The 19,012-nt window shown below is 47.3% G+C and overlaps 1 protein-coding gene across 1 annotated transcript in view; it reads left to right on the plus strand.

The window, feature by feature from the left end:
• Positions 1 to 19,012, plus strand: part of foxp4 (forkhead box P4) — a 122,412-nt gene that overhangs the window by 51,553 nt on the left and 51,847 nt on the right. The window contains exon 3 of the mRNA XM_036530926.1: positions 13,239 to 13,328. Coding sequence (XP_036386819.1) covers positions 13,239 to 13,328 — 90 coding nt within the window. The remainder of the gene's footprint in view (positions 1 to 13,238; positions 13,329 to 19,012) is intronic.

Raw genomic sequence — 19,012 nt, forward strand, 5'->3', positions numbered from 1 at the left:
GGGAAAGGACAGTGGGGTGGGGGGCAAGGAGGAGGGCATAGGAATACGGTCTCATTTCTTTTAATGTTCACTTCCATTTCATTTGAAAAGGGATTATTGCATCTTCCCTCTGAAAAGCTTAAGGCTAATGAACAAAAGATGGCGACGCAGGCTTTGCCAACAATATGATATCCCTTTTTAGTGGATGGAAGGCCACGCAAGTAGAAAGCTTAATAACGCCCGGCAATTCTGACACAGTCGGCCTATTGAAAGGTGTCATCGCTTAAAAGCATTCCGAGATTTAATTGTGCACGGTCGCATTGTGGCCGGGGTTGCGGGAGGGGAAAGGTCAAGCAGGGTCGTGGGGGGGTTGCCTAGCATCGAGGAACTCCCACCGCTGTTACCGTGGTGATACAAAGAGACCTCCAGTGCACTTACTTCCTGTAGTACCCTTGAAAAGGCTTGCCTCTCTCCTCTGCTCTGCTCTTCTGAGGGCTAACTTCTTACAAGTAAAACAAAAAATGAAGAAGAACATTCCAGAAGAGGAGTGGTTACTACTTGTTTGCCGGTGTTGCTCTGTGTGAAGTAGAAGAGATTAAAAAAAGACCAATTTAGCTCTTGTGAACAAAATTCTATAAGTGCACTTGTGGGAAGTGTCACCAAGGTAACTTGTTTCCTTCTTCAAGGCTGAAACGTATTTCTTTTATTATGGTATTGTGAGGAGGGAAAAAAACACTACAGAAATAACAATGGGAAAGATATAGATTTAAGCTAGCGTACGTCATATGGCTTAAAAAAGCTCATGTAATCGTCTGTCTGTATTGAATGCACATGTATTTCTGTATAAATAAAGGCAGTATGAAAAGTAATGCCTTTCACATGTGCTCTCTGATATTCCATATTCTTCATTTAATGATTTTTTCACACATTGAGTCCTAATTCTGGAATGTCGGAATGTCACATTTATGGGGGGTTATAAAACTAATTTATGGCTTTTTCCAGGGAAACCTTTGAGAAAGCTACAGCAAGCTGAGCGTATTGCATGGATGCGTGGGGATCAGATTCTGTGCTTTTTTGTGTATAGTAATTTTAGATCCAAAGGGGCTGGTAATTGAAATCATATTGGTGGCGGGTGCGGGGCAGACCCTGGTCTTCCTCTGCGTGGAGTGGCTCATCCCAGGCTCCTTGTCACTCTGTCACTGGGGAACGCAGGCCTGTCTGCAAGTGGCCGCCAGCACAGCTGTCGAGAGCACCGCTGTACGCCGGATGTTCGCTTCTAGTCTGGACCGTCTGCCTGCAGTCACCGCGTCGCTAGTCTCCTAATTATTGCAGACTTTCTGTAATAACAATACGAATCATCTTTCATAACAATACGTTTAATCTACAAGAATAACCGTGTATCGCAATTATAATATTGTTGCTGTTGTTAGTAATTAATTTTTATAATGGCAATGCAAAAATAAATTCTGCTCATATGAATAACAGTGCTATTAGGGAATGTGTAATCACTGCGGTTATGCAGCAGCTGTACTGTGATTGCGAGTAGAAGGATAGTGTGTACTGTACATGTGCAGGTCTAGCCTTGCGCTCCCTCCTCTGTGATGACGACAGCTGTGGGCTGTGGCAGCAGCTTTTTTCCCTAGCAGTGTCCTTCATGTAGCTGCCACAGCCTTCCCTCTGAGAGTTCTCCTAATCACCGGTTGAGCGTGTGGGGTAACCGCCGCAGTACCCTGTGCCGGCTGCGCCATCCGGCAGGAGGTCTCCCATAGAGATGAAGAGATCGGTGCTGGAAACCCGAGCCGAGGGAGAGGACCTGCGGTAACGCCGCCGAGGCCAGGCCGGCCCGCTTCGCGCCTGAGTCATCCCCTGGCCTCCCCGCTCTAGCTGACTGTACATATCTGTGCATTGGAAACTGAAGTAAACAGCGGCCTCTGTGGATCTGCAAGCGAGGGGTTTTGTCACGGTTACCGCGGTGCTCCTGGGAAGGGCTTCGTCGTACACAGTCAGCCCCGCATGGAGTGAAGGAGGGAGGAGCGCGAGGTAACTGGAGAGAGACAGCCCTCTGGCAGCGTGCGCATAGCGCAGGCTAGTCCCCTCACGAGAGTCACTCAACTGTGAGAGCAGCGGTGACATCGGCAAGGTCGCGGGGTCATCTCCAGGGCTCCGGAGGCCTTTGAAGTCTCCCGAACTGGCTGGGGGTCACCGCCGCCTCTGTGACAGACCAGCCCGGGGGGGGTAAGAGGTCATAGTGCCGGGCCTTTGTGAGCTCATTGCTCCCATTGATGGAGCGGAGCAGTCAGGACGAGCCCATCGCCCCTCCACACGGTGTGTCGTCCCCCCCTCTGCGCTCACTGAACCGTCTGGGGTTCTGCTGTGACCACGCCGCGCTTTTGTTTTAAAAGCTTTCGATCAAGACCCAATAAACATCGTTAAACAGGCAGAGCGTTCGGTAATTTACTGTGCCGTGTTTCTTTTATTGACAGACGCGGTCGTAAAGACCTCCGTGATGACTACTCACGACGCCGTAATTTCCCAGTACAGTGAGCCAAGCGGTGACCCTTTGGTGTTTCCTGCGATGATTAAAAAAGTTCTCACTCAGGGCCGTAATGCACGCGGGCAGCCAGGGCTGTAATTCATGGCTGGCTGACAGACATTTGGGCTAGCGAGGGAGGGAAAGGAAGAGTGGGGGGGGGGGTGTAAAGGGTGTAGGTGGGGTGGACCGGGGGGGAGCAGAGGGGAGGGGAGGGTTAGGGAGAGAGAAAGTAAAGGGTGTAGGAGGGATGGTCAGAGGGAGACAGGGAGGGAGAGCGAGCTTTAGTGGCAGTCTGAGCACATTTCCTATTGGATGCTGTCCACATCAGGAAGTCACTAGCATAATTGACACTAATTGGCGCATGTTTTTGCTGTCTCAGCGCTGGCTGAGAAAGGGCCAGGAAGAGAAAACAGCACACAGGGGGCCAAGGCCAGACCCCCCCGTCCGCCATCCCTCTAAACCCCAGCCGCCAAAGACTGGTTCTGAAATTCGGGCGCTGGTGGTAGCGCCTGAAAGCGAGGCGACCAGCCATCGTCCTGGCGGTCTTTGCTCTACTCATAGCTGAGGGCCCTCTCCACCATATTCAGCTTTGCGCCCCAGCCCGCCCTGCCCCCCCCCACCACCATGGGCTCCATTCCAGGCTGAGAAAACACACTGGCCAAATATTCTAACGCGCCCAGAACCACTTTCAAAGTTGTTGCCCTGGAAACTGGGCAAGGGCGAGGGACTCCAAACAATGGATCAGGATTCCTTTTTAAGTGTTGCTAATTAGCTTGCCTCTGCTTAGTCTTTGTGTTCACAATTTTAAAAGGAGATTAAAGTCAGCGGAGAGGAGCGTCAGAGAAGAGAGAATTTTTTTTTTTTTGCCTATTACATATGAGCAGAGGAAGGGGAAATAAGTAAGTGACTAAGAGCTAGTTTAACCAATCCGAAATCAATCAATGCTGTTGAAAATGGGCAACGTGAGCAAGATGGGCTAAATGCAGTCTGCTGTAGGGGTTAATGTGTGTGAAGTTGGTGGTATACCTCTCTCAATGTATGTAGCCTCTCCTCCTGTAATTCCTTGTGTTTGCTCCACCGCCTTTTTGGTGGAACCCGTCTAGCTGAAGAGTTAGAACACCCAGGAAACTGAGGAACGGATGACGGAAAGGTGTGGCAGCCAGGGATGTGTGAAAACCGAAGTGTTTCAAAACACCCCTGCCCCCGTATCAAATGTTGCAATAGGAAGCGCCCTTAAACGTTTGCCGTGAGGGCCTCGTTTCCGCCCAGCAGAATTTATACCTTCCCGATTCATAAAAAAAAAAGCTCTCCTTAATCCCCCCACACACTTGGCAACCTCCACAGTGATTGGAACAATGCTCAGAGCAGACCTGCGTCCTGTTTTTTATTTTATTTTATCTTATTTTTTTCCCCCGAACTCTTGGCTGACACTGTATCTGATTTTAAACACCCTTGAAGCCTCGACCAGGTGTAAAAATGTTTGAATGGTAAATACAAAAAAAGTTTGCCGCCTTCTTTTTCTTTTTTTTCCCCCACTAGACATGCAAGGTAACACGATTCCACGTGACTCGTGCAAAACTTTCCCATGCTGTCACTCAGCTTAAACAATATACCGCACGTATTTTTGAGATCGCTCTTGGCAGCATCACACAAGCGTTATTATTTTGTTCTTTATTAATAATAATGAAATCCATTCCACATGTTCGCTCGGATGTGAATCCCATGTTGCGAGTTCGTGCTATCCTCATCACTGGGCTGGCTGGTTAGGGCTCTGCAGTTCCCTGGGTGAAGCAGGCCCAGCTCAGGGGAAGGTAGTCACCTCAACCTGAGGACTGTGCTGGAGAGCACCCAACACTTATGGCTTTTGCCTGTAATAACATCCCAACATAACACATATTCCATCACTGAAGATTTACAAGATCAAGATCAACGTTATAACTACACTATCCACTTTTTGATTAAATTATTGTAAATTTGCTGCCTCTTTGCAAGGCATTCGACTTTTTCTATAATATTTGTGTAATAACACGATTGGGTGAAGCTGTGTCAGCTGATAATGAGCACTTATGAGTAATTGTGCTTAGCGTTAGTCAGAGTGTCTAGCAGCTGTAAGAATTTGCAAGGTGTGCGTGTTAAAACTCGTGTACCAAGGCGTGTGTCAGATACATGTCAGTCTATTGCTTATCTAGGGAAACAAAGACAATTTCATGAGTTACCAGAAAATGGCTGCGTTTGTATACTGTCTTAATTAAAAAAAAAAAAAAAAAACTGGCTGAACCAGACCTCACTTTAGCAGTTATTTTTAAATGGACTTGTCTAGACATAAGTGAACAGAAGTTTGTGAGAACTTTCCTGAGTGAATAATCACATGTTTTCACATTAGAACATGTAAAGGTTGCAGATCTTATTCCTTGCCTGATGTATCCCACTGAGAGTGTCCGTCAGTGTGGATTTCCAATTCTGTCAAGTGATGCGCCAAAAGAAAGTGGAGAAAATCATGGCAAGGTGTCACAAAGTCCTCACAAGTGACATTTGTTTATTAAAGCCAAGATTCAAAAGTTAGGTTATTAAATTTAAATTTTTCAAAGTGAAAATGTAGTTTCTGTAACATAACATTAGGTCCTCTTATTCACGTTTCTCTTTCATCAGTCTGTATTCACTTTTTTCCATGGAGAAGGTTCTAGAAACGGCGTCCATTCGACAGCCGGAAAATGCAGATAAAAGTCAGGGAGGGAGCCAGCTCTGCATTGTTTATGAATGAGCCACTCAGGCTGCAAAGACGTTGCTCCAGTAGCTGCCCTCATCAGACTGGACCCAGAGTTTGCTTTTCCTCTCCCTCCTGCTCCCGTTTTCCTTTCCTGGGGTCTGGTAATGCTCTGCTTGAGAACCCAGCAAACTGATCACGCTGGAGACTTCCAGTGCCCAGAGTGTGGTCATTAAGAGGACATCTCTGCTTGTTGCCTGGATAGTTTTTATTTCCTTTCTGTGGGGGGGGGGGGGGAGGCAAAATGAATTTGCCCTGTTGGTTTGCGTACGTCCGTCTGGATGGGCATTGCAGCATCATAGCTGCTACGGGCCAGTTGCACGTTCTTTTCCTGCACCTGAGGTTTAATGTGGGTTTAAATAGTAAATGTAGTACCATGCTTTGATAAACATTTATTACTTTTCAATCAAACTACCTATTTAGTGTTTTTTTTTTTTTCATTTACGTGCTGACATACGCATTTAAAGGGCAATTTTTTCCTTGCTTTCACCGTGTGGCGTTGGAAAGGTTTCTTAAGAATAAAAATGACTTTTTGTGATTTGGAGGTGAGGAACGCACATCTGGAAAGTGGCATGGATGTGAGCGGTTTGAAACAGGTCCCCTTTGTAAAAAAAAAAAAAAAAAACGAGTACAAAAAATGGGATGTAAAAAATATAAAAACAGTCAGGGTTTTCAAACATTACGGCATATTTTGAAGTTTTATTTTTTAATTTTTTATTTATTTTTATTGCTTTGGCTCCAAATTCCCCTTTCCCCATTTTAATGGGCGACGGGAGTCCAGAAAGGCCTGCTTTAGCAGTTTAAAATTTAGAGCTTAACTGTAGCCTTTATATTGCGGAAATATTACATTAAATAGCAAGAAGAGGACAGAGCTTGTTATTTTGAAGGTGCCTTGCCGAATTTGAACATGCGCATATTGGGTCTCGCTGTGGATTTTTAACATTTGTGTTATTCATTTTGAGCAAAAACAAATGTGAAAAGAGAGGCGTGGGGGACCGAAAGATAGAGCAGGAAGCGCTAAATTAAAACCAGCTCTGGCGAAAAAAAAAAGGGGGGGGGGGCGATCTGGTCAAAAGTGGAGTTTATTTGGAACCCACCGTGAAATTGGCCCGTTTTCCAGCCGATGGTGGTGCTAATGAGACATGGGGTGAGAGCTGAGAACCATGTTCCCTTTGCCAGAGCCTGAAAGCCCCACGCTCTCCAAAAGCTCATATGACACCCATAGCCCCAGTGGTCATGGGCTAATACAGACCTCAGTGAGACAAGTGACTTAAAGGTAATCAAGTGCCTTTGCAGTGTTGATTTTTATTTATTTATTTACTGGGTACCAAAGGTACTATTTTTGGTGGTTTTTCGAAAAAGCAGTTGATTTGACTAGCTAAGAATTAAAAAATCGGCTTATGAGGACCACTGACATGGTGTTTCCTTAGTATGTCCTGCTAAGTGATTTCTGAAAAGTTTGTTTCTCAAATGAACACTGCGTTTCCAGAAAACCTGATACATGTGATAAGTGATAACCTTAAGGTAAAAAAAATATATATTAGTTTTTCATGACTCCAATTGTTCCTTATGGATGTATATTATATCTGTGACTGGAAATGCGTTTTTTTTATGCGCTACACAGAGCAGAAAGGACTGCAACTTTCTCATTTTTGACCCATCGAGGATACCACATTTTATAGTTTGGCCCTTGAATGTCAGGGGCACTTAAGTTGGAACAGCGTGTCCCTTTGAACTGTTGCAGTTCAGCATTTTGATATCCAGGATAAACATTTTTCACCCATCCTGAGCCTAAACTGAGCCCCTCTTTCGTAAGTCTGAACGGACAGAGGAGAGGCGAAGTGGATTTCACTGCAGTGCCTGACATTGATGTGTTCAGTACATTACAGACGACAGCTACTGTGAAACCAATGCTTCAGTTAAATATGCCAGCCAAATTTAAAGCAATCCCCCAGGTTGTCAGACCAGTCAGTAATCAACTCAGCACTGACATGAGAGGGGAGTGTATTGAGTATCGCTTGTTGCCTGGAGCTGGAGTTCTTGTAAAACTAGGTGCGATTATTTTGCCAAATCCCTCAGATGACTGACACTCCAGTTGTTGGCTTGTGTTACGTCTGTCAAGGCCCCCCCCACCCCCATCTTCTACTCTATGTAATTAAGCAGAAACCATTCTGCTCAATTTTTTTCGGGCACATCAGGCTGAAAGTCTGCAGGGATCATCCGCTAACCTCAAAAGAGGCGGCCTTAACGTGGCTTTATTTTTCCTTTAAGGTTGAATGCCGCCAGTACAAAAAAGGACTTTTTGCACTGATCCTAAATCGGCCGGCATGCACTGTGCCGTGGCACAAAAGCGCCCAAGTGTAACGAGCGCTTCTCAGCACTCTGGCGCTTCAGGAGGGGGCCGAACGAAGAAAAGTGTGGTGGGGACTGCCTTAGCCCGGGCTTTGGAGTTGCTGGGTTTCAGACAGTATGAAATGCACTCGCTAAGCCTTTTTTTTTTTTTTTTGTGTGTGATGTGAGCTAATGTGTAATGAGGGCTCGTCCAAGAGCGCTCGCCGACATCTCCCCCCCAGCAGCCTGAGTGTCAGTGCGGACCCCAGGGGGACCAGCCAGGTCTGCGGAAGCCCAGCTGGCTGAAACCAGGCAGGAAAGAGGATTGGTGGGATAGGTGGCATCTTCAGAGACCTTTTACAGTCAGCTAGAAGTTGGAGCTGAAACGCTATCTCACCGCCTCTTGCAGATCTACCTTCCGAGTGTCGTCTTAGTTTTGAACTCCAAGCCAAAAGCTTTTGAACGTGAGCAGGTTTGCCAGCTTGAAGCTACGCACTTTGCAACTGTGAGTAACTTTGGCACGATTCAATATGTGCCTTAAGGCCTCGCCTTTCTGAAGTGTCTCCGATTAGTATTAACAAAGCTAATATCTCCAAATTGACCAGAATGATGCATGGAATTGTAAGGTCATTTTGCATCTACCTTTCCCACTGAACTCATTGATATTCCTTTGAAATTTTTTAACATGCACCTTTTTTGCTACCCCATTGAACATTTTGTTTCAGTAGCCTCAGCGGCAGAGGCCCAAAAAAGATTGGAATCGAAGCTCAAAAATAAACTTTGATGTTATCTGTAGATAAAGGTGGAAAAAAGTCCCTTTCATACGTGTCTATCAGAGTGTAGTGCTGTAAACACTACAAAGCTGCCACAGAAACTGGTCATCGTTTACCATGAGAAGTGTATCATCACTGAAAAGAAATGATTGTCCTTGCAAGATGCTCTGCCTTGTTGCCTTTTGTGAACATCAGGGTGCAGGGGAAAAATAGACATTATTGTGTCTTGTCAGTGTGTGTGACATGATACTTCAGCCGGTTAGAATGCGGGTAAATATGTCATTTGCCAGCAACAGAAACTATGTAACTGGAACGCGCCGGGGAGGGATCGGAGAATGAGTAAGAAATGGAAATGGAGCGAGACACCAGAGGTTCCTGGGCTGGGTGCAGCGCTGCAAGCAGCCAGTGGTGTCAATCCATTGACCTCCTTTAAAAGAACCCTCCAGTGGAGGCTATAAATAACCTTGAGTCGGGTTCCTATCCCATGTAGGTGGCTCTCATAGATGTGATACTCGATTGTGTGCTGTTGGGGGTGGGGGGTGGGGGTATGGGGGGGGGGGGGGGGGGGGGGGGTCGCTGGAGGGTTCCCTCAAGGGGTGCCGCGGAACAACTCGGCTGGAAACTGCAGAACTCAACAGGGAGCCTGCGACTGCTCTCTCGCCAGCCCGGCCATCCTGATGTCTCTGCTGGAAGATGGTTATGGAATCTGAATTTAAAAGTAAAAGTATTACACTTTTATTTTTTTTTCATTTCTACAGTGTCAAGAGTTTGACGGTCACTGAAATAAGGCTAAAATATTGTTTGTGGAAAAAATCGATAAACTGCAACACTTGCCTGAATTTGTCACTCAAAGTTAATGACTGAAGACCGCGTCTTTTACGTTAACCTCCCCGTCCCAAGTACAGAGTTGGTCGGCAGGCCCGCATCTGATCGACTGTGTTTCCTCCGCGCGGCTCCCCACGGGACAGTTTAGGGAGTGTGTTTGGGGAGCGGCCACCCCCCTATGCCATATGCCACGGCTCGCAGGCACTGTCTGTCTCAAGATGGCGAGCGATGTGGGCAGCCAGTAACACAACTCCCTCTGACCCTTTCCACCTCCCGGCTCTCCTCAAGGACGGCCCACTGTCCATTTTTTTCCCTCCTTTTTTTCTTTCACGGGGGAGTCGGGAGCTGTCAACAATGGCCCTCTGTCGGCGGTGATGGACCATTCCAGCATATGGTGCCCACCTGTCCGCCTCTGAGCTGGACCTGGTCTGCCTGGGTTTACTACAGCCCCCCCCACCATAATAAAAAACCAGCCCCACATTTGAGTTCATATTCAACACTTCAGAACCTTAACAACCCCAGTGAAATTCAGTGACTGTGCACAAATATGAAAAAAAAAAAACTTTTGTCATTAAGTATCTGTTGTTGTTCTTTTGTACTTTACTATCAGTAAAATATAGGGTGAAGTATAATAGTCCACAAGCACATGCAGACACACGCAAGGAAATATACAAAGATGAATTTCCCCCTTTTCTTTTCCCTTAATGGACCCTCCTCTCTGCACCCCCTCCTCCCACCCTCGCCCTCTGAAAGAAAAGAAACATAGATGTCAGCCATTTTTCTGAAGCCGGTTTTAAAAAATGCACCCGCCTCCCAACACCCCCCCCCCCCCCCCCCCCCCACACACACACACACACACCCACCACACACACCCCCCCTTCCCCGACCCTGATGAATTAAAAAATGCACTGTTATTAAAGGCGATGTCAGGAGTGTTGATTTACGTGGGCGGGGGGGGGGGGGGAGGTGGACGATGACAAGTCAGAAGAACTCACACACTGTGCGCCCGGCCGGCAAGCTGGGCTGTGACCTCCTCACCCTCCCTTCCCCTTTCTGTGCGCCCGCCCCGCGCTGTAATAAAACCTGTCTAACACACCAGCACAATGGCCCTGTTGTTCGCCCTGCTTGCCGCGGCCTCCCTCATATTTTCTTTAAAGGTGCAGCGCGGCCCGGCAAATGCCACGGGGGCGGGACTTACTGTACAATGCTAACGCTCCTCAGGTCAGCTCTGTGCATGGAAATGGAGGTGGGGGGGGCACAAACCAAGCACAAGTACTCTTTTTAAGCTCTGGATTCAGAACGGTGAAATTTTTTGGACAGGAAACGTTCTCCTTTTTTTGTTCTGTTATTTTTTTTTTTTTTTTTTGCATTACTTCAGGGCCTGGAAAGATTCTGAGAAGGCTGTCCCGAAAGCAGATGATATTGTCCGTATCAGCCGTACGTGACAGAGGAAATGTGTCTCCCCCTGACCAGATGCGGATCCAGTTAGATGCATCCGTTGGCGCAGCCGGGCCCTCAGTGCGCAGGGTGACATCAATGCCCCCCGCCCCTTTATTGCTTTTGGTCCGTCGCGACAAAGAACGTCAGTGGCCGGCTTGTGTTTATTTGGATCCCCGGTCCAATTCAAACACAACTCATTTTAATCACGGGAAGGGGAGCCATCACCCAGAAATAATAGTAGCATCTATTAAACCCATAAATAGGATTTTAATAAACTGGTAATCAGCGCGGTAATTTCTACAAAATTGTCCCTTATTGCTGCCAGACTCGTCTGGTGCGGCTTCGCGCCGAGTGTGTGAAGTAATTCACACCACATGGTCACACGACGCAGCAGCGGGGCCCCAGTGAGGGTGGGTGGTGGGGGGGGGGGGGGGGGGGCCACAGTGGTCACTCTGACTTGTGGAGCCAGTAAAGGCAGGGCATGTGGATGTGCAGTTAGGTGGCGGGGTTTTAAATAGCGTGTCTGTGTGTACGATTTCATACTCACCCTCACCGTACAGCGGTGGGCGACTTTACGCAGATGGTTGTCATCACATGGCCAATGAATTTGATTGCACGGGGCCCCCGTTTTGGTCTCCTCTGAAAGGCAGGCATACCCCTTCAAAAGGGTCACTATCATTTGTAAAGGGAAAGTATAACGAGGGGATACTCCCACCTGTAAGTCATCAGTTTAAATTTACTTGGTAATCAATATAGTAATCAAGTTGGGTTGATTTTCACATTTATTTTGTATTGAAGCCCTTGTAATCCTTTTTAGTGGCAGTACACTCTACTGACTAAAGACAGACAGTATTATACATGTCATTCATGTAACGTTATCTGTCCTGTTTATGGGCAGTTTAGAGGAACTGAAAAGCCAGAAGATCAGTTTTGATAAAGCAAGAATGCCCAAGACTGGTTTTCAGTGAATTAATCAAGCAAAAGAAGATGGTGCTTAACCAACACACACAAACATTTTTCAGCAAAAGAAGAAGGACATCAAAGGAAAAGCCAATTCACCGTAAGTCTGAAAGTTCAAAAGCCTCACGTTTTGGCTGCCCCCATTAAGCAGCACAGATCTGCCGAGAAACACTATGACTTTGAACGTTTAGACTTTTGGGCTTTATGACATTTAGACGTTTGGATTAAATACAGTCCTTTTTGGCTCAAGTGAATTTGCATCATAAGAAAAATATCATTTGACTCCCATTCTTCTGCAACCAAAGACATCTTTGTAATAAAACAAACAACATTTTGAATGAAACTTTTTCCCCCCTTTATATTTTCATCAGACGAATTCTTATTTTGAGGGAAATAATCTGCTGGTCGGAAAACTTTTCTGTTACAGGCATTAAAGGAGTGGGTAGAAGCGCAGTTTGTGTACTGTTGAGCAAGATGCTTAACTCGAATTGCTTCAATAAATATCCAGCTGTACAAATAGGTACTGCGTAAGAATGCAAGCTATGCAAGTTGCCCTGGATATGGGCGTCTGTTAAACAAATAAATAATAATGATGAAGTTATTAGAGTGTGTTTTGCTCTGTTACTCCCCCCCTATCTCATTACTGCTCTGACAGGCCAGGACCAGTACTGGAGCTGTGTATATGCAGTTTATATAAATGAGCAACATATCAATCCATCCCTTTGTAACGTCTGTTTTCTTTTTTTCATAAACCAAAGTGCATTTGCCTGGCAGGTAGGGCGATTGCGAAAGGCCTGTGTTTGGGGCCTGCAGTACACAACGGCCCAGCTCGCTCTGATTTATTGTTTGTGTCAGTTATTTTGGAGGGGGCCCCCGTCTTTCTCATAAATCAATATTTACTTTGTAACCTGCCGCTTCTCATAAGTTCAGGAAACAAATGTGCATCCTGATGGCGCTTTTCAGACCTGCTTGGCCCTGATTTATTGAGGCCTGGTGTTTTGTTTTGTGAAGCTTGTGAAGCTTATGTTTTGTCATTGGACCGAGGCCCTGGACTGTAGTATGTAGACTGTAGTATTCAAACAAAAATAAAGCCTCTGGAATTCCTGCGCGGCAACAAAGCCTGTTTTCATTCCAGGCATTCAGCCTCATTTGGGTCTCACAATGCGAAGATGGTCCCTTTGTCGACGACAGTAGATGCTGCAACAAAAGGGAGCCACTCGAGGGACTGAAAGAAACCGTATGTCATTGCAGAGGGGGGTGGGGCCGCGGCAGGAGAGCCTTCTGGGGATTGGAGGGAGAACGTGGCCAGCTGACGGCATGCTTGCTTTGGAGGGTGCCGGGATTCCGCGCGGCGCCCCGTTAAACTGGCATGCCAGGGGGAGGGAGGGGGTGGCCAGCGCCACCCAGACGGGGCTTCCAGGAGGGGCCTTATTAAGCGTGGCCCTCTTGTTTTGCTGCGAAATGAGAGTTGTCAGTTCTGGCACGGGGGGTCGCAAATAAAATGGGACATTGAGCCCGGGTTCCTGGAGGTAAGAGTGGTGCCATTCTTCGGGCCGCTGCAGAAATGAGTGTGACGACGGTGGCAAATGTCCATTTTCCAGCCTGACGGCAGCTCTGTCTCCCCACCCTCCAGGCCCTGCAGGCGGCTCGCCAGTTCCTCCTCCAGCAGGCCACAGGACTGAGCTCCCCCAGCAGCAACGAGGTCAAGCAGACACCCGTTCAGGTGAGCACGTCGCCTCCACACACACTGCAAACACACACGCGGTGAACAGCGCACACACATACATAGTGAACACACCCTGAGAACAGGGCGCGCATTTGCACAGTGAACACACTTGGAGAACAGTGTACACATATACACACACACGTGCGCAGAGGGCAAACATGCTTCAGGGACAACACACTCAAAGGACACAGGACAAACTCAAAACATATAAAAACACATTCTGCATGTTCACACTGATACAAACACAGCCCACAGTTCGAGACAGACATACACACAGGCACACACCCCATGTGTAGACACTCTGCTCTCTCGAATACTGGAATCCACACACGCACCCACACCACCATCCAAGTGTCTCTCATATACACCCACACACACACACACACACACCTGACACATAGGCCATACAAATAGAAGGTGAAAGAGCCATGCGCACAGTGACACCACACACCTGTTTTCCTCTTGAAAATCCATGTATTTCGTTTGTGTCATCTTTATAAACTTTCAAGTCATGGTCAGGAATCGGGGCCGTGTCATCAGGGATGAACATCTCCACTCAGGTCCTCTGCATTGAGGGAATGTGCCTCTTCATTTTCAGCTGTGCATTCCCGTGCCTTTGAATCCTCACAGTTTGAGGTCAGGGTCCCTCTCAACAGTGCTCGCCCTGTACACAGAGAAATCCAACAGGTTCTAATACAATAAGTTTATTTTTGTGCACACTCAGGATCTGCCAAAGCCACTTTTAGTCTGGGCACTTGCTATATTAAAAGCCACCCGAGGAGTGAAAGCAGCTCTTTGTGGAGAAAGGGGGCTCCGCACGGCGTCTTTTTCAGAACCGCACGGCTCCTTTGGCGAGCTGGAGGTGAGCCGGAGTGCAGGATTCCTCCAGTGAGTTTGGCCCTTGTCTGCGGGCTCCACCGGCCCGCGCTAAAAAAGCAGCCCGACGGGGGAGACCTGTGGATACGACGCTGCGGCGGGCCCCATCCATCAACGTCTGGCCAGCTGCTCGCACTCAGCTCCCCCTTTTGAAGGCCCGAGGCCTGGGGCCCGAGCTGGCCAGTGCAGAGTGTTTGCAGGCAGGGAGCAGGGCAGTGAGAGGGTACAGGTTGTGTCCAGACGCTCCCATTTCGGAACAGAATACCCTGCTGAAGAGTTGCATAATAAAGCTCGACAAGTCATCAGGTTCAGTTTTTTCCGAAGGAAGTTTTTGTGGTGCTACAATAGGTGCTCTCTCACGAGTTCAGAGAGGGAGGCTTCCTGGAGTGTGTGCATTTCCAGGTTAATCCTTGGCCCCTTGTAAAGTCTCTCTGTAATCAAAATCTCTTTCGCTGTCACTGTAGCTGGGAATCGGCACATACCTAAAACTACTGTCACATTTATAGAGGACCAATCAGCAGACAGCTGCTCCAACCCGCTGTGACTTTTCCCATGCATTGCTCAGTCGTGACATATCTGTTTTTGCAATGATGTTTGTTATTGCTGCAAATGAGGAAGCTATAGTAATAACTGGTTACCATAACCACGCGTGTGGATTTTGTAAGCTGCTCTTGCCCTCATTATCTCTTGCCGTCTATTTCTGTCGTCAATTTTGTCCCATTGACTTGACAATTATGGGATGATTTAATCTCCCTAAAAATAGTGTCTCTGCTGTCAGCACAAAAAAAATTAATAAAACGTGTGTAAAAACCCTGTTAATTCAGACTGGAGCAGAACATTCCCAGTCTTCACACCTGCCATGTCGAATTGGGACTCCAGCGCTAACGTACCCTACTGTACCACGCCAGCACTCTGTAATCTGTTGTTTCCTAAGGCTTGTCGCTGATAAAAGCAGCCGTGGCGAAGAGATATACTCCCATTAAAGAGGACGGCGTAAAATGCCGCTTTGATATCGCAGCGTTCGACACGTCAGTCCGCCGACCGCATTACCCCGCAGTTTCTCCGGTCGTCCTGACGCTAATGCACCATGGCGTGTGGAAAAAGGCGAGCGCCGTTACTGTAACTGCTCTCTTTATTCAATTTGATACCGACGTCTCTCCGGTCGGAAACAGCCCCACCACGCGCAGAATGGAGAGCGAGGAAAAGTAGTATGGGGGTGGGGGGCTGGGGGGGGGGGGGTTGTGCGACGACCACAAGAAATCCTGAGTTTTATAGTCATCAATAATACAGGGGGAATGTGGGCTGACAGTTTAAATGGCCGTGTTGAGAGGTTTTCCCTTCAGGGTAATTAACATTATCAAGGAACAGCAGGTTACCTCGTTAGTGCCGCGTTCATTTAATTAACAAACCACACTAATTAGATTGAACTCTGGGCTGGAGGTTTCGACAACAGGCTTGTCGAGTAAAAGGAAAAGGAGAAGGAAAAAAGGAAGGGATTTCCCGGTAAAGAGAAGTCACCGCTCTCCTTCTTTTAGTGCAGTGCTGATGTGTGGCCGGCGCTGGGGCAAGCCGTGGCAGTGTCAGACCTTGCTCGGCGCTCTGAATCAGTGTCTGTCGCTGCACCACACTCCTGCTCTCTGAACGGAGGGCATCTGTATGTGAGAGACATCTTTGAAATGTACCCCATTGTTTTTGGCTGCTTTTAAAAACAAATATTTCAAATTGCTTTTGACAATTGGCTGTCAAAAAAAATCCAAACGAAACAATTTCTAAGAATCTGATTTGTGCACTGTGAGTTTTTTTTTTTTTTTTTTTTGCAGGACATATCTCACATCATGTGGAATTATGTAGATTGAATACTCCAACATGTTACCATCAATAGTGACTGTCCATGAAATATTAACACGGTCAATTTACTACAAAGCTCCCTCGAGCTGAAAAAGGTGCCATTAAATATTCTGGGTGCTGACTATCATGTGCTAAAGACCACAGATGTTTCTATTAATTTCTGAGCAGGGCTCTGTTTTTTTTTTTTTTTTTTTAAATATGTGCATGGTGTCAGTGTTACTAAGGATGGCCCCCTAGCTCTCTGATTGGACATTCCGCAATGCATCTCCTGAATCCAGAGAGGGGAGTTCATGAGCCTCATGCTCCTCTCGGCGGTTGGACGACCCAGCATGTCAGTGAGACAACAGCCTAGGGTTAGAGGGGCTGTGGACATGTGACTCGCTTTTGTCATTTTGTTTTTTGTTTTGTTTATGTTTTGTGTGGACCTGCAGCTTCACTTCATTCTGGACTTATCGTTTGGACCAGCTCTAGCTCTCCATAAATCTCTTTTTTTTACTTCCCTCAGATTGTAGAGCTTCCTCCCCATTGTATGGGGCTGTTTGTACCTAAATAAGAGTGGAAAAGAAAAATTCTCAGATAAATCCAAGAATTTCTCTCAGCTTGAGGTAAAACCTCCGCTAGAAACTCCACAAATTATTTATTTTTTGCAGGTGTAATGGAAGCAGGTCTGTTGAACTGTGGCCCTCGGAGTCTGTACCGCACAAAAAGAGGCATGATGTACTCACTGAGATAAAGGCCCAGTTCCCTCAGGGCACCAGCGCTGGGAACACCTTCTATAGCTCCGCTACACAAGGACCAGAGATAGCTGAATGGACTAGCCAGACTCTAGGTGGCTTTAAAGGCACCTAGGAGCATCCTCTGACCAGTTGAATATTGCTGACAGGATGGTAACAGGTATTGTGATGGCTGTAGAGTCTAGGAACATGGATAGGCCTTTTTTTTCCAGATAAAGTGGTCTTCACTTGAACGGCAGCTATTTACTAAGTGGCCCTTGTCATTCAAAAGCTGTTTTTATTTCTGATTACTTTGGTAAAAGGCGCTTCGATTCAAAGTAATCATCCATCTGTAGATCAGTGAGAGTGTAAGTGAGTACCAGAGAGGGAGAGAGAGTGGCTTCATATGGTCGCTGCAGTGCTTTGTCACTGGCAAGTAGCAGTCCACACACAATGGACACAAAATGGCTCCATGAAATTGGTAAAATAAAATCCTCCTGGACCCATTTTGGGATTCGAATGGAGCCCCAGGAATAAGGAAGCGTTTGGGTTTGTTATTTTTCTCCAGCTGAGAAGACCCAGGCACCCCCATGTTTTCTGCTGCTTTGTTGCTTTTGATTAAAACCACTGTTTTAGTGAAGTGGGTGCCAACTCACCAACAGCCTGGAATTTCCTGGCTCCAGAGCTACAGAGGTTTTCTCCACAAGGTGAAGCCTAGCCCTAACGGGTGACGCAGACTGTCCAGACTCAGGGCCCGACACAGCTCTGGTGCTGTCCCAGCTGAAACGTAACACGCAGATAGAAACATAACAATGGCCAAACATGATAGTAGTGTTGCGAGAACGTTTTATGCCTGCTTGTTTCTGGTCACCCCGTGACTTTTTAACTGCCTCGGTTTGCACCGTGCACGCGAGCGTCACACTTTCTGGGCCCATCCTGATTATCATTTTTCACATTCCTGACACTTCCCAGTGTCGGGGTGCTATTGTCCCCACAGTTTCCCGGTGTTGCTTAGAAGTGCAGCTCTCTGACAAAGTGCCATGCGAGGCCGAGTCTCCTCCTGGGCAAACCACGCCAGGCGCGATCCGCTTTGACAGGATGCCGAGCGGCTCCACCAGCCGCTCAAACACCTCTGCTTTCCCTCCTCTTTCTCTCCCCTCTCTCCGCGGCTTGTCTGAGGGTTTCAAATGTCAGAAACGGGTGCCTTCATCGCCGCAAGCGAAGGGCGAACGTGGAATTATTCCTCCCTCTAAATAACCACATTTAACTCGCGCGTCGCAAACCGCAGCTCTCCGTGGCTCCCTCTCCCCTCTCCCCTCGTGCACTGTGCAAATACATGAAGATGCGAGGCTCGTGTTGGTTTGTGACGGTGTGAGTATGAGTGTGTGCATGCATGTGCGTGTGTGTGTATGCACGTGCATGTATGTGTGTGTGTGTATATGCACATGCATGTATGTATGTGTGTGTCTGTGTGCGCATGTGTGTGCATACGTGCGTGTGCACATGCGTGCCCGCCTGCGGAGGGGCACACTCTTGATACGCAAGCTTGCCTGTGGGTGGGGGTTGGGGGTGGGCTAGAGAGAGAGAGAGAGATTTCCCCGCACAATGTGCCAGGCCCCTCTGAACCCACATGCTCTCTTTGAGATGCTGTGTGCACCAGAGACACGTGGCTCCCGCCTATCTCCTTTGGTAATTGAAAAAAAAGTGTCCTCTTTTTCATGTATTATTGAGGCTCTCGTTTAATTAAAAAAATGAAAAGACTCATTAGAGACATGCTAATTAGTTTCCTTCTCTTTTTTTTCCACCCCTTAATAGAGAGCCCTGATATTGCTGTTGCTTTGTGCTCAAACAGTATAACATTTAAATGAGCTAATGGAGGTTGGTGCCAACCGTGGCCGGCCCGCCCATCTTCCTCTCACTGCCAGACAGAGCTCTCAGGAAGTCACAGCCATGTCGGCTAGGTGACTCAGACCCTCTGTGTACTCCCCCCTGTTTTGAGCTCAGGGACCAGGGTTGTGAGGAATGCTGTTGCTCTTGTGAGAATCCAGTATTTCTCCTTGTATTACATGCACACCAGCTGTGTCTCCAAATTCTGCCAAATTGCAGCCTCTAATTCTAAAGCTTTTGAAAATATTTTGTCAATGGGGATGAGGGTTTTTTTTCACCCAGGCATCTCAAGTCTTAGTGAATGAGACTGAACTTATTTTGTGAAGTGAAATAATATGACACGAAATAGTCAAACTG

This window comes from Megalops cyprinoides, chromosome 6 (genome assembly GCF_013368585.1).
Source record: "Megalops cyprinoides isolate fMegCyp1 chromosome 6, fMegCyp1.pri, whole genome shotgun sequence".
Lineage (NCBI taxonomy): Eukaryota > Metazoa > Chordata > Actinopteri > Elopiformes > Megalopidae > Megalops > Megalops cyprinoides.